General features: G+C 37.6%; 1 protein-coding gene across 1 annotated transcript in view; it reads right to left on the minus strand.

Moving 5' to 3' along the window:
- The window catches only part of RUNX1T1 (RUNX1 partner transcriptional co-repressor 1), a 130,085-nt gene that overhangs the window by 27,184 nt on the left and 81,639 nt on the right, over positions 1–21,262 (minus strand). Inside the window, 4 exon segments of the mRNA XM_059994885.1 lie at positions 224–425; positions 966–1,051; positions 5,363–5,613; positions 19,576–19,757. Coding sequence (XP_059850868.1) covers positions 224–425; positions 966–1,051; positions 5,363–5,613; positions 19,576–19,757 — 721 coding nt within the window.

Below are 21,262 nucleotides of genomic sequence, written 5' to 3' on the forward strand. Positions count from 1 at the left end.
TCATAAGCCCAAAACATTAACCTAGAAAAGGAGTTTAATTTTTGTAACTGCCTCTTTCTATGCCAATCTGCCTAACAGACAAGACATATTTGAGGATATAAAGTGTTTATTGTTCTACAATTCCCTGTATAGCCTTCATTTTTGAAAAGACGAGTTAAAAATAAAATCGGCATTAATAGCATAAGAAGTATCTGTTCAATATGTCCATCTGAAGAAAAGATACCTAACGCCACTGGGTCTGGATTGACAGGACTCTGCTGCCTGGAGTGGCTGCTGCTACCGCTGCCGCCCTTTTTTAAGTCCTCAGCATCGCTGTACCGCCGGATCCAGTAATTCAATTCCTCCCGGTCCGCTTCCTGACATCGCCTTAGTACAGTGAGAGATCGCCTTGTTTTTTCTACCATGTCCATTATGCAGTTTAACAGCTATGGAAGAAATGGGCAGGGGGAGAAAGGAAGGATATATTATCAATCACCACAACTCATAGACTTTGGTGGGTAATAAAACAAACTATTTTAGGACAATGAAGAATGCTATTTTATTCTGAAGCCTTCCGTCTAATATTTTCAAAGGTTAGATTTGACACAGAGATCCAATAGATGAGTTAACTCAATAGGAATGAGAATAAAATGTGGGAGGCATGACAGGGATATTTCAGCTGAAGTAAACCCATCTTTCCAAATACTAATCCCATTACTGGATAAAATAAATAACTCTCTACAAATAAAACAGCAGCCCACTGATCTGGCTTTAGGGAATCCTTTCCATGATCTAAACACTTCTCTTATATAAGTGGCCTTGATATCAATTTAGAAATCAAATCCTATATTCTACTTTAAACATTCTCATTTATTACCTTTTCAAGGATGGCAGAAAATACCTTCAAAGCATCCCCACACTTTTATCATGTCACCTCACTCCAGCTGTTTTCAAAACATTTTTTGAAATGATTACCAACATCTTACATGGTCAAGATGTTTCCATTCCTCTGCCCATTCTCTGTCTGTCAGTCTGTGATCAATCATTTCTTCTTGACGTGTGCCATGCAACCCTATAAATATAAAGAAGGTTGAATCACCCTAAAACATTAAGGACATAATCCATATGTGCATAGGCACTTAGCAAAGACTATGTGGGCAAACTAAAGGATGTGAAAATATATTCGATTTTTGAACGGAGGCATGAGTCATATTCAGATTCAGAATTACCTCATGGGTCTCTCATAGAATGATAAAATGTTAGAAAACTAGAAGGAATTTTAGAGGTCATCTGGTCAGAACCATTTCTTTTACACATGAAGAGATACCAAGCCCTGAGCCAGTTATCCATATAATGTTCCCTAAGTGAAAATATAAATATATCCTGAATCTTAATAAATACAAGAAACCACAAGTATACATTAAGTGGTTTCAAAGTGTGGCTTTCCTGAATTAAAAACGAAGATAGCATAAATTGTTTTACATGAATAGGGATATGCTTTTCTAAAACAAGCATGGTAAAACTATTCCACATTTCAGCATAGTATAAATGAACACAATCCTATTACATACACCTTCATGATAAAATTAGGCCATGAAGAGAGGGCTTGCATAACATAAAAGCAAAATATACTCATTCAATTTATCAAAAAGTAAAAAATAAAAATAAATTGGACATCCTCTATGAAAACAAAATCAACATACCAGATATAATTTTGGACAAATACCATAAATCCAAGCTAAGAAACTAAAAATCCTAATTTGTAGTCCACAACATAAATATTAATGCTCTTTAGCATCACAATTAAGATGCTACCATGAAAAGGTAATAAGGAAACACTTACCAAGTGAGAACAATAGTAACGAACATGAGCAATTAGCCAGGATGCTTATCAAAATAAAAAATTAATGTGTCTTCCTAAAGGGACAGGGTGAAAGAAAGGGTCTATCAGAGATACCTAGAAACGTGTGGCTCTTCTGACAAATTGTGTAAAACACCTCATGTTCTACTATCAAGGAAAGGCACTAGGCTATGGCAAGATTTTCCATTTTAAACAATTAAAACTATTTATTTTAGTTGCCAGTTCTCACTGTTACTCTGAATAGCAAATTAAGTTTGACATGGTTTAGGCTTCTATAGACACCTAGGCTCTTTTTCTGAGGGAGTTATGTAGGAGTTAAATGACAATAAAAGTTATGAGACACTGCATTCCACTTTTTGTGAAATCTGAGTGGTTAGAAATCCCCTTTTAGCTGATTTAGGGAAATAAAGATAATGAGTCATATGACTTTTTTCAGCCAACCATGAAAATACAATTTAATTTATAGCTGATGGAAGTGAGCACATACATGTCAGCTTTCTCAGACTAAATTAAAAGCTAAATATAAAACACTGCACCATTCCTCTCCAATTAGAATATATTCTGAAATACATTTTTAAAGCTAAAATTGTCAATGCCACCTATTGGTAAAAAAGTAAAATTGCAAATAAGCTTTAATAATTTGCATAATAGAAAAGACATTGGAGAAGAGTAATATTTAGTTATTTCTCTGTTGTGACAATTTCAAGTTGAAATGTTTGCAAATATGTTATTTTTATTGACTTATTTTTTGCCTGTGTTTTAGGGAAAAAGCACTACCATTGAAATGAGTCATCACAGAAAACAACTGGAGAGTGATAAAGATATAAATGCAGTGTTAAGATTCATGATGGAGGCTTCTTACTATATTGGCCTATATAAAGACCAAAAACTTCAGAAGTCTTAAAAGTTTCAAAACTTCAGCAGATTAAATCAATGGTGATATGAGCTCTACCACTGGGAATAATATTAACGAGCAATAGGATGTCTGTGGCTAATGGGATAACAGCATTTGTGGAACAGTGCTAAGCATCATCTCACTTAACAACAATAGAAAAATAATAAGTACATTAGAAACATGTTTGAGCCCAAGTACTTGGTGAAAAAATACAGGTCTCATATGTTTGCTGCTTTTGAGCTCTGAAGGTCATTTGTTGGATACAGCCAAATCTTTAAAAAGAAAAAATAAAACAACTCAAATTTTTACATTTATTAATTTTTCTATTTCAGATACTTAAATATTCATCACCACACAATTTTTATTTATATCCATAATACCAGAGGGATGTACTAGGGGAAAGCAGTTCAGACTCATTAAAACACATTTTCATTTGTGGGCAATCTGACACTAATGTTGAGTCTTACCCAATTCCTAACTAGGCTGAAAATCTAAGTTTATTTATAAACTAATGCTGCCTGTAAAATTATTTTATTAAAAGATTCTAGTGAGTACACGTCTCAGCAAATATGTCTCTACATATAATAGACATTTATAAATCGTACCAGACTAAGTATACATTTATGACCATTTTTATATTCTCAAAATGGCGGCCTGATGTAACACCATGATTTGTTACTCATACGTCAAGGTTTTACTTTACTTTAACACATAATAAACTAGGCCAGACTTCAGGGACAGTTAAGTAGTTGAGTATATTTATAAAGACTACCACTATTAGTTTTATAAGCTAATATAATTAAAAGGTAAGGAACATGGTCTGATAAAAAAAATCTGATAAAAAAAACATAAAACCAGTGGGTACAGATATAACCCATAAAGGAATATTTTATATTACTAGATGAAAACATAATCATTGAATATAAGCATAATTAGTTCCTTGTTGATTACTCTGTAGTGTACTGGAACTAATATTTCATAAAATAGAATCTGCTGCCTAAGAAATAGGCCATTTCCTGGCACTTACAAAGTGGGGTATCTTGAGTTGGTCTTACAATGACCTGGTAACTCCACTTCTATTTGAAAATAAGCAATCATGGTTTGAGGGCATTAGTCATAAATAAATGGCGAGGCTTTTGCTTTGAAGGGAGCTGTTATCGCATTTGATTTCAGGGTCAAAATATCAGTCCAGACTGAGAAATAACATAACCATTTTTGAGAGCTCTTCGAAATGGTACCTGAGAGAACATTAGACAGATTGGTTATTAAGAAAGAACAAATTATATGCTTAGCCATTTGTCTGACACACTATATAAATGTAGAAATGATGTTGTGGAGAAGTGAAACTACTATTTTACTATCTCACATCCAGGGCCTCCATCGTCCCTCCCCTCAACCTTTCTGCTTTCTAAACATTTGGAGGGTTGTGTTTTCAAGCAAAAGACCCTACATATGGAAGCCCCTATGTCCTACTAACCTAGTTAGAAGTCTAACATAAACCTCTGCTCACCACACACTCTCTGCCTGTGGCTAAAAAAAACGTTGTCCTACTACTCAGGCAGGGAACTGGCCGTGCTTCCCAAGTTCTGAGCCTTCAGCTCTGTGATCTGCTTTTCTACTTGGACTTCGTCCTGTGCTGCTTCCAGTATCTTGCCCACCAAACCGTCCCATGTCAGGGAAGTTTGCCAGCAACCAGCTAAGAGGTAAAGGCAGTCCTGCTGCTGGACAGCATGGATTCAGGGGACAGAAAAAGACTAGAGAGAGGGCTGACTATTGCTCTCAGTTTATCACTAGATTGACTCACGAAAAATCAAGAATTCAAGAAGCCCCAGGAACAGGAACAGTGCTCTAATGCTATCACCTCAAACACTGATCATGTATCAAAACTTACCTATTCGTCTTCCTTCTCATTTTTCATGGTGACCACCTGTTCTTTAGAAGACAGTGTCTCCTAAATGCTTCACTTCCAACAGTTTTATGCAAAGAAGGAATGAACACAGGCAAACAGAACACGTATTTACCCAAACTCATTCCCTTCTTTGGTATTCTGATCTTTGACACTAAATTGTCAACACTAAATTGAATCACTGACACTTCTAAGTTGGAAAACAAAAAAAAGTACTAAATCATTCCTCAAAGAACATCTGTTGACTTAAACCACAGACATAATAATACCATATTGTATTTTTCAAATACAGACTATCACAGAGACTGGAAAACTCCAAATGAACTTTGAGACTATCTGAAATAAAAGATAGAATGAAATAAACTGATTTTTTAAAAATACTTGTGGCAGACTAACTACATACGAAATCCCTCATATTAAAAAAAAAATTAAAAACTTGTTTTGCGTATGTTAATACAGTTCAGGAGGTTGTATTTAGATGCCCCCCCTCCCCAAATAATAACCTGCTGTCCCAAAGAACGTGAGTAATTAAGAGAGAGAAAGCACAGCTGTTAAAGGACACAGTAGTACCAACAAAGTTTTCTCATAAAGGAGACACTACATAAAGAAAGGGAATTTTTACCCCATCACAGATATCAAGCCTCAAGTTTAGCTGAGAAGTAATGATGCAAGTCTTGAAGCACACAGTCCCCAAAGAAGTGAAGAGATCCTTCAGTCTTACCCATAGGTCTGTTTCTGTCCCTGAGGTCCCTGTGGCTGGGGTGTCGATAGGAGTCCCTGTAGTGGTGGGCAATGGCCATATCATCCAAACGGTAATGCTGAGGTGGAGGAGGGGTGGGGTGAGGCAGGCCATTGGGCTGGTAGGATAAGCCATTATTTGGACTGTACCGCTGGCCTGGGCTAATAGTGCATGGTCGCTTGCTTGGATGTTCTGAGTGCAAAGGCTCTCTGTCAAAGCCATTTTCTTTGGTTCTGAGGGAGGAAGAAAAAGAGTTTGTTTCATAATGTACTCAGAAACCAGCATAGTTTGGACACTCACATTTGAACTTGTAATATAAACAGAATATTCTTTTACTGGCCAGAAACTTTCTAAACTCAGCTTCCTAGACCTGTGGGAATTCACTAAAACCCATGCTGAGGCCTAAATGATCACATGACTGCACAGGAGAAAATGTTCCACTTCTCATCAAATTAGCAAACATCTTTCAGTTGAAGTTCATGTGGTTCGGTCACAAATAAGAGGAAGCCTGATCTCCACTCTGCAGATAACATTTTCACTCAAAAGCAAACACTTGATTTCTAACAAATTACCCTTGGATCAACTGTATTTGGTGAAGATTCATCAAGGTACGACAGCGTCACTCTTTTGGTGAATTCTTCAGGTATACCTATTGCACCGATCCAAGCTATGTCTGACTTCCATGTCAGAGGACATCTATGAGCTGTGTTGTTCAATACACAAGCCACATGTGGCTGCTTAAATTAAAAGTGAATTAACAGGGATTCCCTGGTGGCGCAGTGGTTAAGAATCCGCCTGCCAATGCACGGGACACAGGTTCGAGCCCTGGTCCGGGAAGATCCCACATGCCGCAGAGCAACTAAGCCCGTGCGCCACAGATACTGAGCCTGTGCTCTAGAGCCCGCGAGCCACAACTACTGAGCCCGCGTGCCACAACTACTGAAGCCCGCGCACCTAGAGCCCATGCTCCTCAACAAGAGAAGCCACTGCAATGAGAAGCCCACACACCGCAACGAAGAGTAAACCCCGCTCGCCTCAACTAGAGAAAGCCCGCACACAGCAACGAAGACCCAATGCAGCCAAAACTTAAACGAATAAATAAATAAATTTATTTTAAAAAGTGAATTAACATTAAATAAAGTTTAAAATCCAGTTCTTCAGTAGCAATAGCCACATTGCAAGTGTAATCGCCACCTGTGGCTAGTGGCTATGGTACTGGACAGCACGGATACAGATCATTTCCATGATGTCAGAAAGTTCTATTAGAAAGCACTGATCAAACTGAATTCATTAACTTAATTAATGCAATAAAACAACGTAATGTCTGGGACTGACATTACCTTGGGCTACCAAGATAATCAATCAGCAGTCATACAGATCTAGCTGGGATTAGAAGAAAGATTGGGGCAAACCCCTTTCTTTTAAAGTAGAGGAAACACATGCCCAGAGAGCACAAGTGACCTGTCTGAAGTCATGAGATCTTAGGGCAGGGCAGGCACACCCTGACTGCATTTCATCATGTGATACACAAAACTGTACTTGTCTTTCAGAAGGAACACATTCTATAGATGAGACCTGTTAACTGCTCCTAGATTCTCAAACAGAAGTAGGGTTAAAGAAATATTTTCTGACTGAACGTATCTCTAAGAGACGAACTCAGTGTAGTCTGTAAGATAGGAATGCATCACCTCCACTTTGACTGCAAGCACAGCTCCCCAACTAATTTTTTACCTAGTAGCTGGCTCTCCTCACAAGACCAGCTCTCTATCCTTAGACCAGTGGCAGCATCTATTTTCCCTGGGAAATTTCCCCATAAGAATTCTACCAAATCACAGTAGCTACAGATTTCTGAGTGCCTTTTTTTTGGCCTTGCCGTGTGGCTTGTGGGATATTAGCTCCCCAACCAGGGACTGAACACAGGCCATGGCAGTGCCTAACCACTGGACTGCCAGGGAATTTACATCTGCACACCTTTTTTTGATTTTAGGTTGGTTAGGTTTAGATACTTTAGACACTTTTCCCACTTTCCTAGTGCCCAGGGATAGTCTTTGTCTGATAAAACTGGAGGGATGTGAATGGAAACTGACTTGACAACAGAGATCATTTAGGGGCTAGAGGATTCTACAATGAATCGCCCTTTATGTCCCTTTAGGGTAGAACCCCAGTGATAATTTGCACACATCAGATTATAAAGGACAGAGAAGTTAGAGATAGAAAGTACAGGCACACTAAGAACTGAGGGAAACTGCAGAGTTCAATGGGAAATGAATATATGCCCAATACATGCTGGTGAAAGATGTTCTGGAGCCAGGTGACTGTCCAACACTGGAAATGCCAGCAGGGCATGGTCCCCATGGGAGTGTCAAACAGAAGTCTCAACGCTGCTCCTGTCAAAGTATCTACAGTAAAATATTCTGACTCCGTACATATTGATCACTGACCAGACTAAAATGTCTCAAACGTTACAATGCACTGCTTCAAAATAATTTTTAAAAGTGAATGGAAACATTCTAGATATATATCTTCGAAGAGGATATTTATGTGATTCTAATCTGTATTTCCATATCCTACACATTTCTGAATAATACACTTCAACATTCAATGCATAAACATTTCCAGCATAAATCAGTTGGAAAATACTGAAGACTATTAGTAGCTATGAATATAATGTCAACACAGCACCTACCTTACTGGCAGTGTGGTGTAGTGGAAAGAGCACTGGACTGGGAATCAAGAGACCTGAGATTTAGTCCTGGCTCTTCCACGACTAGCTGTGTGACCTTGGGCAAGTCACTTAACCTCTCTGGACCTCAGTTTGCTCATCTGTAAAATGAAAGGGTTGGACTAGATCAGTGGTTTTCAAACTGTGCCACTTGAGGTGCTTAGGGATTCTGCAGGCAATAAAGAGCTTTTACCCCAAACAATCAAGATTTAAAGGGCCAGAGGAACCCACTTATCATTCTTATCTATTTTAAAAGTTGAGGTTCCACCTAAGGTTTCATTTCTGAAGGAAAAAGCTGCTAAAATCAAGTTTGAAAACCACTGGACTAGGATAATTTCTGAGGTCCCTTCTAGTTTGAAAACTCTGCAATTCAGTTATTCTATATTTATTTCTAAATGTCATTTGTACAGCACAGGGGATATAGCCAATATTTTATAATAATTATAAGTGGAGTGTAACTTTTTTTGTGCAAAAATAAAAAAATATTCTCTAAATACCTTATAGCAGCCTAAATATATAAACATCAAAACATTTCTAAATATCAAAACATCTTTGATCCAATTGTGTCAAACCAACTCAACTTACTGGTTTTGTGTCTCCTTGTTCAAAGATAACAAGAACATTCAACACTGGAAGAATTCTTACTATTTTCAAAGTAGTTAGATATGTTATTTATCTTTGCTGTCAGATCAACCCTCTGATCAGTGCTATTACTTCAACGAGCCTGTATTGAAGCTTTTTTCCCCCATAAAGCAAGGACAGTAATGTCCTAAGAAGCAGGGCTAGCTCCTGAGTCTGTCCTCTCATTTCTATCATGTCCTTGCAGTGACAGTCCCTATTCTGGGTCTTATCACTCTTGCAGCTATTGAAACAATAAAGCTCATCCCCTCACAGAGGTAGGTATATTTCAGCAGCAAAGCATTCAAACGGCCCACATAAATAGTTATGAGAAGTCTCCCTGTGCTTCCTCCAACCACTCAAGTCTACCCATAAAGCCAACCCTATTCAAAGGATGTATGTCCAGAAAGCTAACCAAAACAACTTAATTGCTATTTGTTTGTCTGCTTCTTAGAAATGCCTAAAACTATCTAAAACCTCATTTGCTTGGGGGCAAATTCCAAATCTGAATGTTTCTTACCTTCTCACAATGTATTAGGCAAAACTAACAAATACTTTTCATTGTTCCATACCAGCATACTCTCAAAATAACTCAAATTCTAGTGGGAAGTCTGTCATGTCTCATGGGTTTCTAGAAGGCATTTTTTGGTTTGTTTTTTATATTCTATCTCCCTTCCAGGAGAAATGTTCCTCAATATAACCTAACTACTTCAACAATTAGATCCCAATCACTTCTCTCTCAGGGTCTGATGTCCTAAGAGTAGAAGACTGCTCAGGACTCAGCTATGTGACCCTGAGATAACCTGGCTTCAGTTTCCTGCCCAGTAAAATGAAACTGATAGGAAACAATACAGTGTTTAAGAAAAAAAAAAAAAAAAAAAAACACACTTAAGAGACAACCTAATTTACACCTTACCCCACTTCAGGCTGTTCTCAGCTCCTCAAAACAGAGGCTGTAAACTGACTTACTTGAGAAAGAAAACAAACTTTAAAAAAACTTTCCTCTATACAAAATATTTTAAATGTCATAATAGGCTAGTATGCACTGACAATTCCTTAGTAACATGAAAATGGGGAAGAATGAAGAAAGAAATTATTAAGATCGTGGCAATAACTAGAATAAAAGGACCAATCAATTTCTTACATGACAGGAACAGACATAAGTTTTTTTCTAGATTCAAATGCTTTTTAAGTGCGGAAAACAGCACTAAAAGATTGTTCTAGGGAAAGGCAAATTGGTATAGCATAATAAACCTGAGAATGGCAAGGAAGAAACTTAAAAATTCTGATATTAGTCCTGTTACAAATAAATACATGCCTTAGGTGCTGACTTCTCCAACTGACCACACGTATTTCAAACGGCACGTCTAAACTGACCTTGTCTTTCTCTGGTACTTCCTTCACCAGTCAATGATGCCACCTTTTACTTAGCCACCAAAATAGAAACTTGGAAGTCACTCTATAACTTTCTTCTCCAAAAAAAAGTCCTGCTGATGGTCTCATAAGCTTCTCTGGCATAGGTCCTTCTGCCCTACCTCAAGACACATTATCTTGGCCTTATCATGCCCTTGTCTTACTCTGCAGGCATCTCAGCCAGAACCAGGGCTGAGATACTGGCTGAGTCTTTAAAAAAAACAAACAATTTTTTACTTTTTATTTTAGAAAGAAGCATATATCTAAATCTCAGGAGGTGACAGTTCTGTTCAAGTAAAGCCCAAAGACATTAATAACTTAATCTTAAACAAAGCTTCCTTCCCTTTTCTAACACATGCAGTTTGTTAAGGCTTCCACAGAAAGACTAGACACTGAATTAAAGGGCGGGGGAGTGGTCATTTAGGGCATCATATTTTCAAAACACAACTCAGTAAAAGGTCTCTTCAAACAAAATACATTACAAATTCCCCTGCTTCCTTAAAAAGAAAATCAAACCTGATTCTTCATGGACAACCTGCAGTGATTTCTATGTTTGCAGAAGTATCACCCTGCAGGAAGTGGGATGTTCAGATGGTGAAAAACAAAGCTCTGAGTGATACAGGACCAACACTACTGGGCCACATGGAAAGAAGTGCCTCCATCTCTCTATTGCTAAACCACAACCTAGGAGATAACTTCCTAAGAGGCGGGCTAACACCTTCTGGAGTAAAAAAGATAGATGCAGGTAGATGTTGGTCCCTCCAGACAAAAACAAGATACCTGGGCCCTTAAGGATTACAATATGTGGGTTCCCAGAGCCTTCCCTCCCCCAAAGAGAAGGTGGGAACCTTCAGGCACATGTCCCTGGAGCTCTCCATCTGCTGATCAGTCAGACTGACTGGGAGCGGCTGTCCCCTTGTCTTCACTAATTTCTGACCACTGCTGAAGTATTCAGTTGCTACTGCTCCTGCTGTCTGGAACCACATTGTTTTTTTTTTTTTTTAATACATCTTTATTGGAGTATAATTGCTTTACAATGTTGTGTTAGTGTCTGCTGTACAACAAAGTAAATCAGCTATATGCATATATATATATCCCCATATCACCCCCCCCTTGAGCCTCCCTCCCACTGTTCTTATCCCACCCCTCTAGGTGGTCACAAAGCACCGAGCTGATCTCCCTGTGCTATGCAGCAGCTTTCCACTAGCTATCTGTTTTACATTTGGTAGTGTATGTATGTCAATGTTACTCTCTTACTACATCCCAGCCTCTTCTTCCCCTTGTCCTCAAGTCCATTCTCTACATCTGCGTATTTATTCCTGCCCTGCCACTAAGTTCATCAGTACCATTTTTCTAGATTCCATATATATGCGTTAGCATACGGTATTTGTTTTTCTCTTTCTGACTTACTTCACTCTGTATGACAGACTCTAGGTCCATCCACCTCACTACAAATAACTCAATTTTGTTCCTCTTTATGTCTGAGTACTATTCCATTGTATGTATGTGCCACATCTTCTTTATCCATTCACCTGTTGATGGACAATTAGGTTGCTTCCATGTCCTTGTTATTGTAAATAGTGCTGCAATGAACATTGCGGTACATGTATCTTTTTGAATTATGGTTTTCTCAGTGTATATGCCCAGCAGTGGGATTGCTGGGTCATATGGTAATTCTATTCCTGTTTTTTTAAGGAACCTCCAGACTGTTCTCCATAGTGGCTGTATCAATTTACATTCCCACCAACAGTGTAGGAGGGTTCTCTTTTTTCCACACCCTCTCCAGTATTCATTGTTTGTAGATTTTTTTTAACATCTTTATTGGAGTATAATTGCTTTACAATGGTGTGTTAGTTTCTGCTTTATAACAAAGTGAATCAGATTTATGTATACATATATCCCCATATCACCTCCTTCTTGTGTCTCCCTCCCACCCTCCCTATACCATCCCTCTGTGTGGTCACAAAGCACCGAGCTGATCCCCCTGTGCTATGCGGCTGCTTCCCACTATCTATTTTACATTTGGTAATATATATAAGTCCATGCCACTCTCTCACTTCGTCCCAGCTTACCCTTCCCCCTCTCTGTGTCTTCAAGTCCATTCTCTACATCTGTGTCTTTATTCCTGTCCTGCCCCTAGGTTCTTCATAACCGTTTTTTTTTTAAGATTCCATATGTATGTGTTAGCATTCGGTATTTGTTTTCCTCTTTGTGACATACTTCACTCTGTATGACAGACTCTAGGTCCATCCACCTCACTACAAATAAATCAATTTCATTTCTTTTTATGGCTACGTAATATTCCATTGTATATATGTACCACATCTTCTTTATCCATTCATCTGTCGATGGACACTTAGGTTGCTTCCATGTCCTGGCTATTGTAAATAGTGCTGCAATGAACATTGTGGTATATGTCTCTTTCTGAAATATGGTTTTCTCAGGGTATATGCCCAGTAGTGGGATTGCTGGGTCATACGTAGTTCTATTGTTGGGCTCATTTTTGGATTGTTTGTTTTTTGGATATTGAGCTCATGGGCTGCTTGTAAATTTTGGAGATTAATCTTTGGTCAGTTGCTTCATTTGCAAATATCTTCTCATATTCTGAGGGTTGTCTTTTCGTTTTGTTTATGGTTTCCTTTGCTGTGCAAAAGCTTTTAAGTTTCATTACGCCCCATTTGTTTATTTTTGTTTTTATTTCCATTTCTCTAGGAGGTGAGTCAAAAAGGATTTTGCTATGATTTATGTCATAGAGTGTTCTGCCTATGTTTTCCTCTAAGAGTTGCATAGTGTCTGGCCTTACATTTAGGTCTTTAATCCATTTTGAGCTTATTTTTGTGTATGGTGTTAGGAAGTGTTCTAATTTCATTCTTTTACATGTAGCTGTCCAGTTTCCCCAGCACCACTTATTGAAGAGGCTGTCTTTTCTCCATTGTATATTCTTGCCTCCTTTGTCAAAGATAAGGTGACCACATGTGTGTGGGTTTATCTCTGGGCTTTCTAGCCTGTGGAACTATGCTTTCTTATTCTAATCTGTCATCTACACATTTCAACTGGAGCCCTCTAATTTTTTCTTTTTAGTGAATCAATCATGGCACTTTGTTCCTGGCTGCTTTCATGGCTGTAGGTGTTTCAGAGAAACACTTTTTAAAATGACAGAAAGAAAGTAAACAAGAAAGCAAAAAAACTCTTAGGGGAGAGGGCCATTTGCTACACTACTAAAAATGACTGTATTAAGTTTAATTTTGATTATTTATTTGTTCAACTAGTGTTTTGTTGTTGTTGTTTTGTGGTGTTTTGCTTTGTTTTGTTTTAGATAGCCGGTATGTGTAACATGCACTATCCTGAGCTTTACTGGACATACAAAAGTAAGCAAGACATGATCCCCAACACCCTCCCCTAAGATTATGGTTTAGTAGTAGACTTAAATGCTTTTTGGAAGTGTGCTAGCAAGAAATATTTTTACCATAAACCCAGTTTAATTAGTGGTACAAGACTTCCATACTGCTACGCAGGACCTGAACTCAGCAGCTACCATAAAAAGAGTAAAAAGTGGTATGGGAGATCAGAAGGAGAAAAGATCACTACATTTGAAAGAGCAGGGGCTATGGAGTTGGCTTCAAATTTTGGCTCTGCTATTTGCTGGCCATATGAACTGAGGAGGCTTAATCTCTATGAGTCACAGAATAGGGGCAATTATTTCAGAGCTACTGAGAGGACTATATGAGAGACGCTACATAAAGAGCCTAACACATATTTGGCATTCAACAACTTAACCAAAGCACTTATTTTTCAAGCTGAGGCGTTCAGAGGCTGGGGTATTACAAACACAGTTATAAGAGTGCGGGCATTCAAGTCAGAGAACCTAGGGTTTAGAATCCCATCAGTGCCTCTTACAAGCCATGTGACCTCAGACATATTATCCAGCCAGCCTGAACCTATGCAATAGGACTGTCAGGAAATAAGTGCTGTGTGTTCATATGTAAATTATTTAGCATGGGCCTGGCACATCTTAAGTGCTCAGTAAATAGTAACCATTATTATAATATTCATGATTGGGAAGCCTTCATTCAAATAGTAGAACCTGTCTTGAGTTAGCTTGCCAAGTATGAATAGAATTATTACATACAAGAACTGGGGCAAAGAACAGAAACCATCAGTCAGAATACAGACTAAGGCATGAACAATGTTCAGCAGAGCCAGACCCTAGGACAGCAGCAAAAATAAGGCTAGCAAGTTTACGCTGAGGCTGGAGTATGGAGATCAAAATGTTCTCTACAGCCACACAATCTTTCTCATCATGTAAATGCAACTTAATGCAATTTCACTAGAAGCCTCCACAATTGACATGACTAATACAAAAAAGAAAAAAAATCATTTCTACAGGGATGATTACTCTCTTCTTGAAACCGATGAATGCATTAAAAAATGCAACACAAAACAAGAATGTGTGAATATAATATAAACCCCTCATATTTTTTCACAGAAAACTGAATGCGGCAGACAATAAAAATTTAATTCTTATTTGCATAGTCAATTAATTCTACCATTCCTTATAACTTTTCTTTTCTTTTTTCTTTTGGCCGTGCCGTGCAACATGTGGGATTGTAGTTCCCCGATCGGGGACTGAACCCGCACCTGCTGCATCGGAAGTGCTGAGTCTTAACCACTGGACTGCCAGGGAAGTTCCTACAATTCCTTATAAAGTGCATCTATCTTTTCTCTTTAGAAAGACAAAAATATTGAAATCTCATTCATTTTGCAGAAAAGGAAAAATGGATTTAGTAGGTTCAGCTGCTGTGTGCTTTGCTAACAAATCTTATACATTCAACCAACACGGTTTCAAAATGATTGCCTTATGACCCTCCAACATTCAGTGTTTTCTAGTTTACTCATTAAGCCAGGAAACCTGGCTTACTGTGAATCCTCTATCAGTATAAAAATTTATAAAACCTCAGAATATTATACTGTTGCATTTGCCCACATAAGCAATTACAGAGAAAAATAAATGAGGGAAAGTAAGGAGGGAAAAAGACACAATTCTTAGTTAAGCTTTCCTTGTTTACATTCTGCACATTAAATCATATTTTGTGCAACTGGAAGATTTCAGGTAGGTAAATTTCTCCACTAAGAAGCTCTGTAACTTTAAGCAAGTTCTTTCATCCTTAGTTTTCTTAAGATAAAGGATTGGCCTCATAAATCTATAAGATTGCTCCCAGCTAACAAATTACATACTTCTAAAGCTCAAGAAAATCTTTTTAGAAAATAATGTTTAATAATTGGGGGTGGAGGAAATACATATTAATGCAACCATGTGGCCTTCATAATAAAAACCAAGATGTGTTAAACTGAGAGTAATTTAAAGCATAATTACATTAAAATGATTATATATAAATATATAGATATAGAGATAGATAGATGAAGGGGATTAATATTTAACATAAATCACTTGAAACGGGGAGGAAGGCAGTGGAGACAGTGTTACCCATACAAAACCAATGATCATTCGATTTGATTTAAGCCAGGAAGATTCTGAGTCAGAAAATAGGCATGACAGGTGAGAGCACAATGTTAAAGACAAATATAACAAAAGCTGCAACATCAAAGCTGTGAGAAAAGACATCAAATGATAATTAACAAAAAAAAAATGTATCCTTTTAAACATAGTAATTTTTAACTATTTTTGTACTCTCAAAAAAAGGCAGCCTTTGTCTAACTGTTCTTTCCCTCCTCACTCCATTTGAAACTGTGTTTTCATGACCATCATGGTGAGCAGTTTTAAAGAGGATTCTCAACTTCTAGTCTCTGTTTGAAAGTGGTCTCTTCATTTAATCAGCTCCAAAAAAGGTTTGTATTCCCTTCCTCAGCTTTTCCCATCACAAAATGGCAAGATAAACAATAAACTTTTACATATGAACAAAGAATAGAAATCAGAACTTTCTATTAACTTTCTCTAATATTTTAGGAAGAAAATAGCACGATTTTTAAATGAAAATTGTCTCTTTCTAATTTGGGTTCTAAGTTATTCTACCACAGACCTACAAATCTAGTATAGTTGTTCAGGGACTCACCCTAGATCTATTTTTAAAAAGAAGTAGAATAAATTTTACTGTTCCATAGAGGAAAAAAAAAAATCATAGACTTCCCCAGAGTATTTATTTCTCTGTAAATAAAAGTAATGCTTAAAAAAAGAAAAAATATAACCAGTGCCAATCACATTTAAAGATGAGAAGTTACATTTGCCAAAACCCATCCCTGAAATACGTGAGGACTGTTCAGTAGATTAAATCAGCAATCATCACAGAATTTAAGCCCGAAAGTTGTAAACAAAATATAGAGCGCTCTTTTGTTCGTGACATGTCATGAACAAATTATCAAAATGTGTTTTCTCCTCAGGTGTCAGTTTTTCCCTCTTTTAGTGACTGATGGTTCCCAGTGTTATTACAGAAACAGATTGATCTTTTTAATGAGCCAGTTTAATAGACTCCAAAATCTCACCGTGGCTGCTCATCCATGTCAGACCATATGCACCAACAAAACATTCAGTAAAACAACAAAAAAAAGCTCTGCTGTCACACAGCTCCATACTCTATAAAATTTCATATAGTAGATCTGGATATACAGATAAATAACCAGAGAAGAGGAAAATGCACATGCAAACAAGATGAAGAAAATATATGCAAAGAAATAGTAGAGGCCCATATTTTCTTGGCTCTGATCAAATTCCCACAAGATACAAATGTATTTACACAACATATTCTCATTACCCTTCCTCCTAACTCTAAGGAAATCCATTTGCCATCTTTCCATTATAACGCACACTTCAGGGTTCCACTTGAAAAAGAATGTTCCACCCAAAGAGCAACTGTGTGAATTCTGACTCCAGCAACTGTCTATGGATAACCAGAGGAAGAACACTGAAGGCTCTTTTAAGAAAGTTCTACCTGACTGAATGCAAACATGCATGCACACACAGCTACAGATCATCAAAACAAAAATGCTGATTTTCTGTGGAATTTATATGAAGTTTCCATATCAATGTTAGCACATTGCCAAGGGCTTACCTCAGCACTGTTCAAGGGAGGTCTAAAGTCACAGTATATTCACATATAAAACACTGGGAAAGAACCAGTGGAGAAAGTGCTGGGAATATAGAGAAGCGGATAAAGCAAGTTTTCATTCTGCCTGTTACGGTTACTTAGCAGTTAGAGTTTCTAGAATAGATTGTGTCCATTTCCAATTTTGCCTATAGGATTACCTTTACATTTATCACAGCTATCTAAACCTTTCCCTGTTATCCTCTCCTCCACCCAAATAAATGTTCTTCTTCCCAATTTCCCATCTAGTCTCTCCTTAATTTCCTTTACCACACTATCTTGGAAAAATGGAGCTGAAACATCTCAATACCAGCAGGTAGTACTGATTCCCTGCAGGGTAAATGGTTAGGATCAGACAGGAATACACATGTGAATCATCTATCTTTGGGCTGCTTCTTGGTTTGTAGTATCATGTGGACACACCACTCAGACACCTGGATTAAGCAGGTGCCTTTAAAAGCTTAAGTACTAAATGCTTAAATATGATTATGGAAATACAACTTGTGAAAATAAGAAAGTAGCACTGTTGGTAGGTCATGTATGGAGGCGGGTCTACAGTGCGTCAGAAGTAAACTAAAGTTTAATCTTTTGCTTTAGGCATTTTAAACTATTAAGAGATCCTATGTCAAGAGGAGAAAAATTCCAGAGATTGTAGCATAAAAACTGCTTAACAGAGGATTATGTAATAACTGTATGTAAACTGGCTGGCTTTTAATAACATTCTGATTTGCAAAGCAACTATACATTTAAGGGTAGCTAAGTTGGTCACAGATAGATGTCTCTGAGCAGCTCCAAGGATCATAAGCTCCTAGGAATCTGTGCCAGGTTGTTAACCTCTCAAAGGCTGGTCTACGCTTCCCTGATAAAATGCAGAAGGAGTGAATGGATAAGTAGAAAAAGGAAACAAAGCATATGACAAACAAGTTTCCGAATATAGTTGCATTTTAAGATTCTCCATATTTTACAAATACTATGCAAGATGCTGATAAGACTTTATATTCCTGGATTAGAAAATATTTATATATGAGGCTGAGGTATTCAGGAAAATTATTTTAGTAAGGTACATTGGAAGTTTCATGTGTATGCCTTATTCAACAACTAATTTGTAAGGTTTGATGGAGAAGGGGTTTTATTTTACATTTCTTAGAATTCTCAGTTATTAGAGCAGAGTACCTGATAGAATGAATATTGACTGATAAAAGTTTTCAGCAAAAATGTCATCTATAAGTTCTATTACTTAACTCTTATCTTCACTCAGTCCATCTAGCTTCCCAGAAGTTTTCTCTTAGTTCATATAAAACCCAAATTAAATAGCTACTGCATTGTGCTTAGGCCAGATTTCAAAACCATCATGTTTTGAGAAAACTTAGAATAACAAATTTCCTAACACTGAAGGGTAAAATATGTGGTTGGGATGAATTACATAGTAAATGATAATTTTAATACAGGGATACCCTTGGAGATAATGTATGTTCAGTTGCAGACCACCATAGTAAAGCAAATATCACAATAAAGCCAGTCACACCATTTTTTTTGGTTTCCCTGTGCATATAAAAGTTATGTTTACACTAGACTGTAGTCTCTTAAGTGTGCAGTAGCACTACGTCTTAAAAAAAATGTATATACCTTAATTAAAAAAATACTTTATTTGTAAAAAATGCCAAAACAACTACAATAACATTAAAGATTACTGACCACAGATTACCATAACAAATATAATAATGAAGAAGTCTGAAATATTGTGAGAATTACCAAATTCTCACAGAATTACACCGAGACACAAAATGAGCAAATGCTATTGGAAAAATGGTGCCAATAGAGTAATTCCATGCAGAGTGCCACAAACCTTCGATTTGTTTAAAAACAAAAAAAAAAAAAAAAGAAAAAGAAAGAAAGAAAGAAAAGCAGTATTTGTGAAGCACAATAAAGTGCAATAAAACAAGGTATGCCTGTATTGACTGTGTGTCTAACAACCGTCAGTGGCACTTGGCATATCTGAATATCATTCATCTTTACCTTTTCCTTTAATATTGCAAGCAGTGGTGGTGACCATTTGTAATGTATAGAAAAATCAAGTCACTAGATTGTACATCTGGAACTATCATAGTGTTGTAGGTCAATTAAACTTAAAAAAAAAAAATTACAAGTAGCAAAGATTAACCTGCACAAAAAGCTAATTGACACAGGCCAGAGACTCATCACCCTGTAACACCCCAGGCCAGAGCAAGATTCCCTAGATGGCCACTCTAGCTTATTATTATTTTGCAAGAGGTGTCGGTCAGCAGTTTAAACATGACATGAAACATGTCCTCATACTGCAGGTCTGGGGTCCTCCTCCCTCTCACCTGTCTGGAGTTCGCCTCTTCCCGTTTTCGTTCACATCGAGAAGCAGCTCTGAGGAGTCAACAGGTGAGGTGGTGCTGGCATCCAGAAGCAGCTGTTCATGCTGGGCGAGGTACTGGGCAGGGTTCTGTTTGGCCAGCCTTGCGCAGTGGAGGAGCTCACGCTGCAGAAGTGGCAAGTTGGCCTGCAGGGGCATGACGGGAATGAGAGGATAGCCCAAAGGCTCCTTTTACCCAGTGGACCTACTCCACTTTTCAAACACTGGCGGACCGGACCCCACAACCTGGCTAAACACAACGCCACTGAATGCATGCAATTCTCAGGCACAACTCTCAGGACTGGCTACAGTGTTAGCCTCCCTCGGGGCCTGGGTTGGGTGAGATGTCTGAGGGATATCTCACCTCTCCCACCTTCAGCCCCTTTAATAACACTGGGAGTGTCTCTTATTTATTTTACGATCCCTTCATACTCAAGCATCATAAGCTCTACAGGATATCAGATTCCAGCTCCATCTATGAGCAACTTTTGTTTTCCACAAGGAAGACAGAGGGTACATTAAATACATACATGGTTCAATTAACCTCAAAACAGGCTCCCTGACACATTCAGTTTTGTATCTAGTTACTTACCCAGTTGAAAAAGGCTAATCCTATGAAATATCTTTGGTCAACTACTAACTTCACGTGAAAAAACAGAGAGATGAACATAGAGATTGTTTTTAATAATCATCAGATTTGCACAACATTCCAGTATTGGCCTGAGTCTGATCAGATATCCTATTTAGGATTCATGCACAAAGCAGCATATACTACTAGTTTACAAAGGTAATCTGCTTTCTTTGTACCACACTTATTCTAAGGAAGGTATATATTTAAACAGAAGAAATCCTGTGTACCCATCACCGACTCCTCACCAAGCCTAGCACTTAGAAAAAGACTGAGAACAAACACGCTTGTTGATGATTCTGGCAATCTCAAATGTAGTAAGAGGAAAGGAGACAATTTCACACACAGAAAAGCATTAATTAGACAGAATTTTACTCTGAAAAGTAAACTTACTCTGACATTATATATCCAGAGTGTTGTTGCTTTTTCTCCTCTGTGTCTTTTATTTTTTACTTTTTTGGAAGGGAGGGTATAGTATGGGAGTACGAACAGTACTCATTCCCAATAACACAATTCTCCAAATTCATGGAAAGATCAATAAAAAAATATCTTTGCAACACAAGGGTTTTATTTGTAGAAACCAGCTGCCATGTATACTGATTAATCCATAGGGTAGAAAAGCCTTTCTGAATACAGGAGGTCTCAGTTGCCTCAATCTTAAAAAAAAAAAAAAAAAAAAGCCCTCTGGGGTGTCAGGCATAGGCACTACGGCTGGACTTTCAGAGAGTATTAATCAAGGAATCACCTCATAATAAAACTAAAGCACATTTCTGCACAAGGTATAAGAATAGGGTATTTGCTAACGATGAGCACATACCATACACTAACAATGGAAATGACTTCTTACATGAGAACAATGCTAGAAATAAACCCTTTGCAGTTAGTCTAGAGGGCCATGTGGGTAGTATATTTTCAAATATTTTTTAAACTCTCTTTTTTCCTCCTTAGCGAAGGTAGATCTCGGACTTCACGTGCCATATAATAATAAAATGGCAAATCCATTTGGACATTTAAAAAGTTTCTA

This window comes from Delphinus delphis, chromosome 17 (genome assembly GCF_949987515.2).
Source record: "Delphinus delphis chromosome 17, mDelDel1.2, whole genome shotgun sequence".
In the NCBI taxonomy this organism is placed as follows: domain Eukaryota; kingdom Metazoa; phylum Chordata; class Mammalia; order Artiodactyla; family Delphinidae; genus Delphinus; species Delphinus delphis.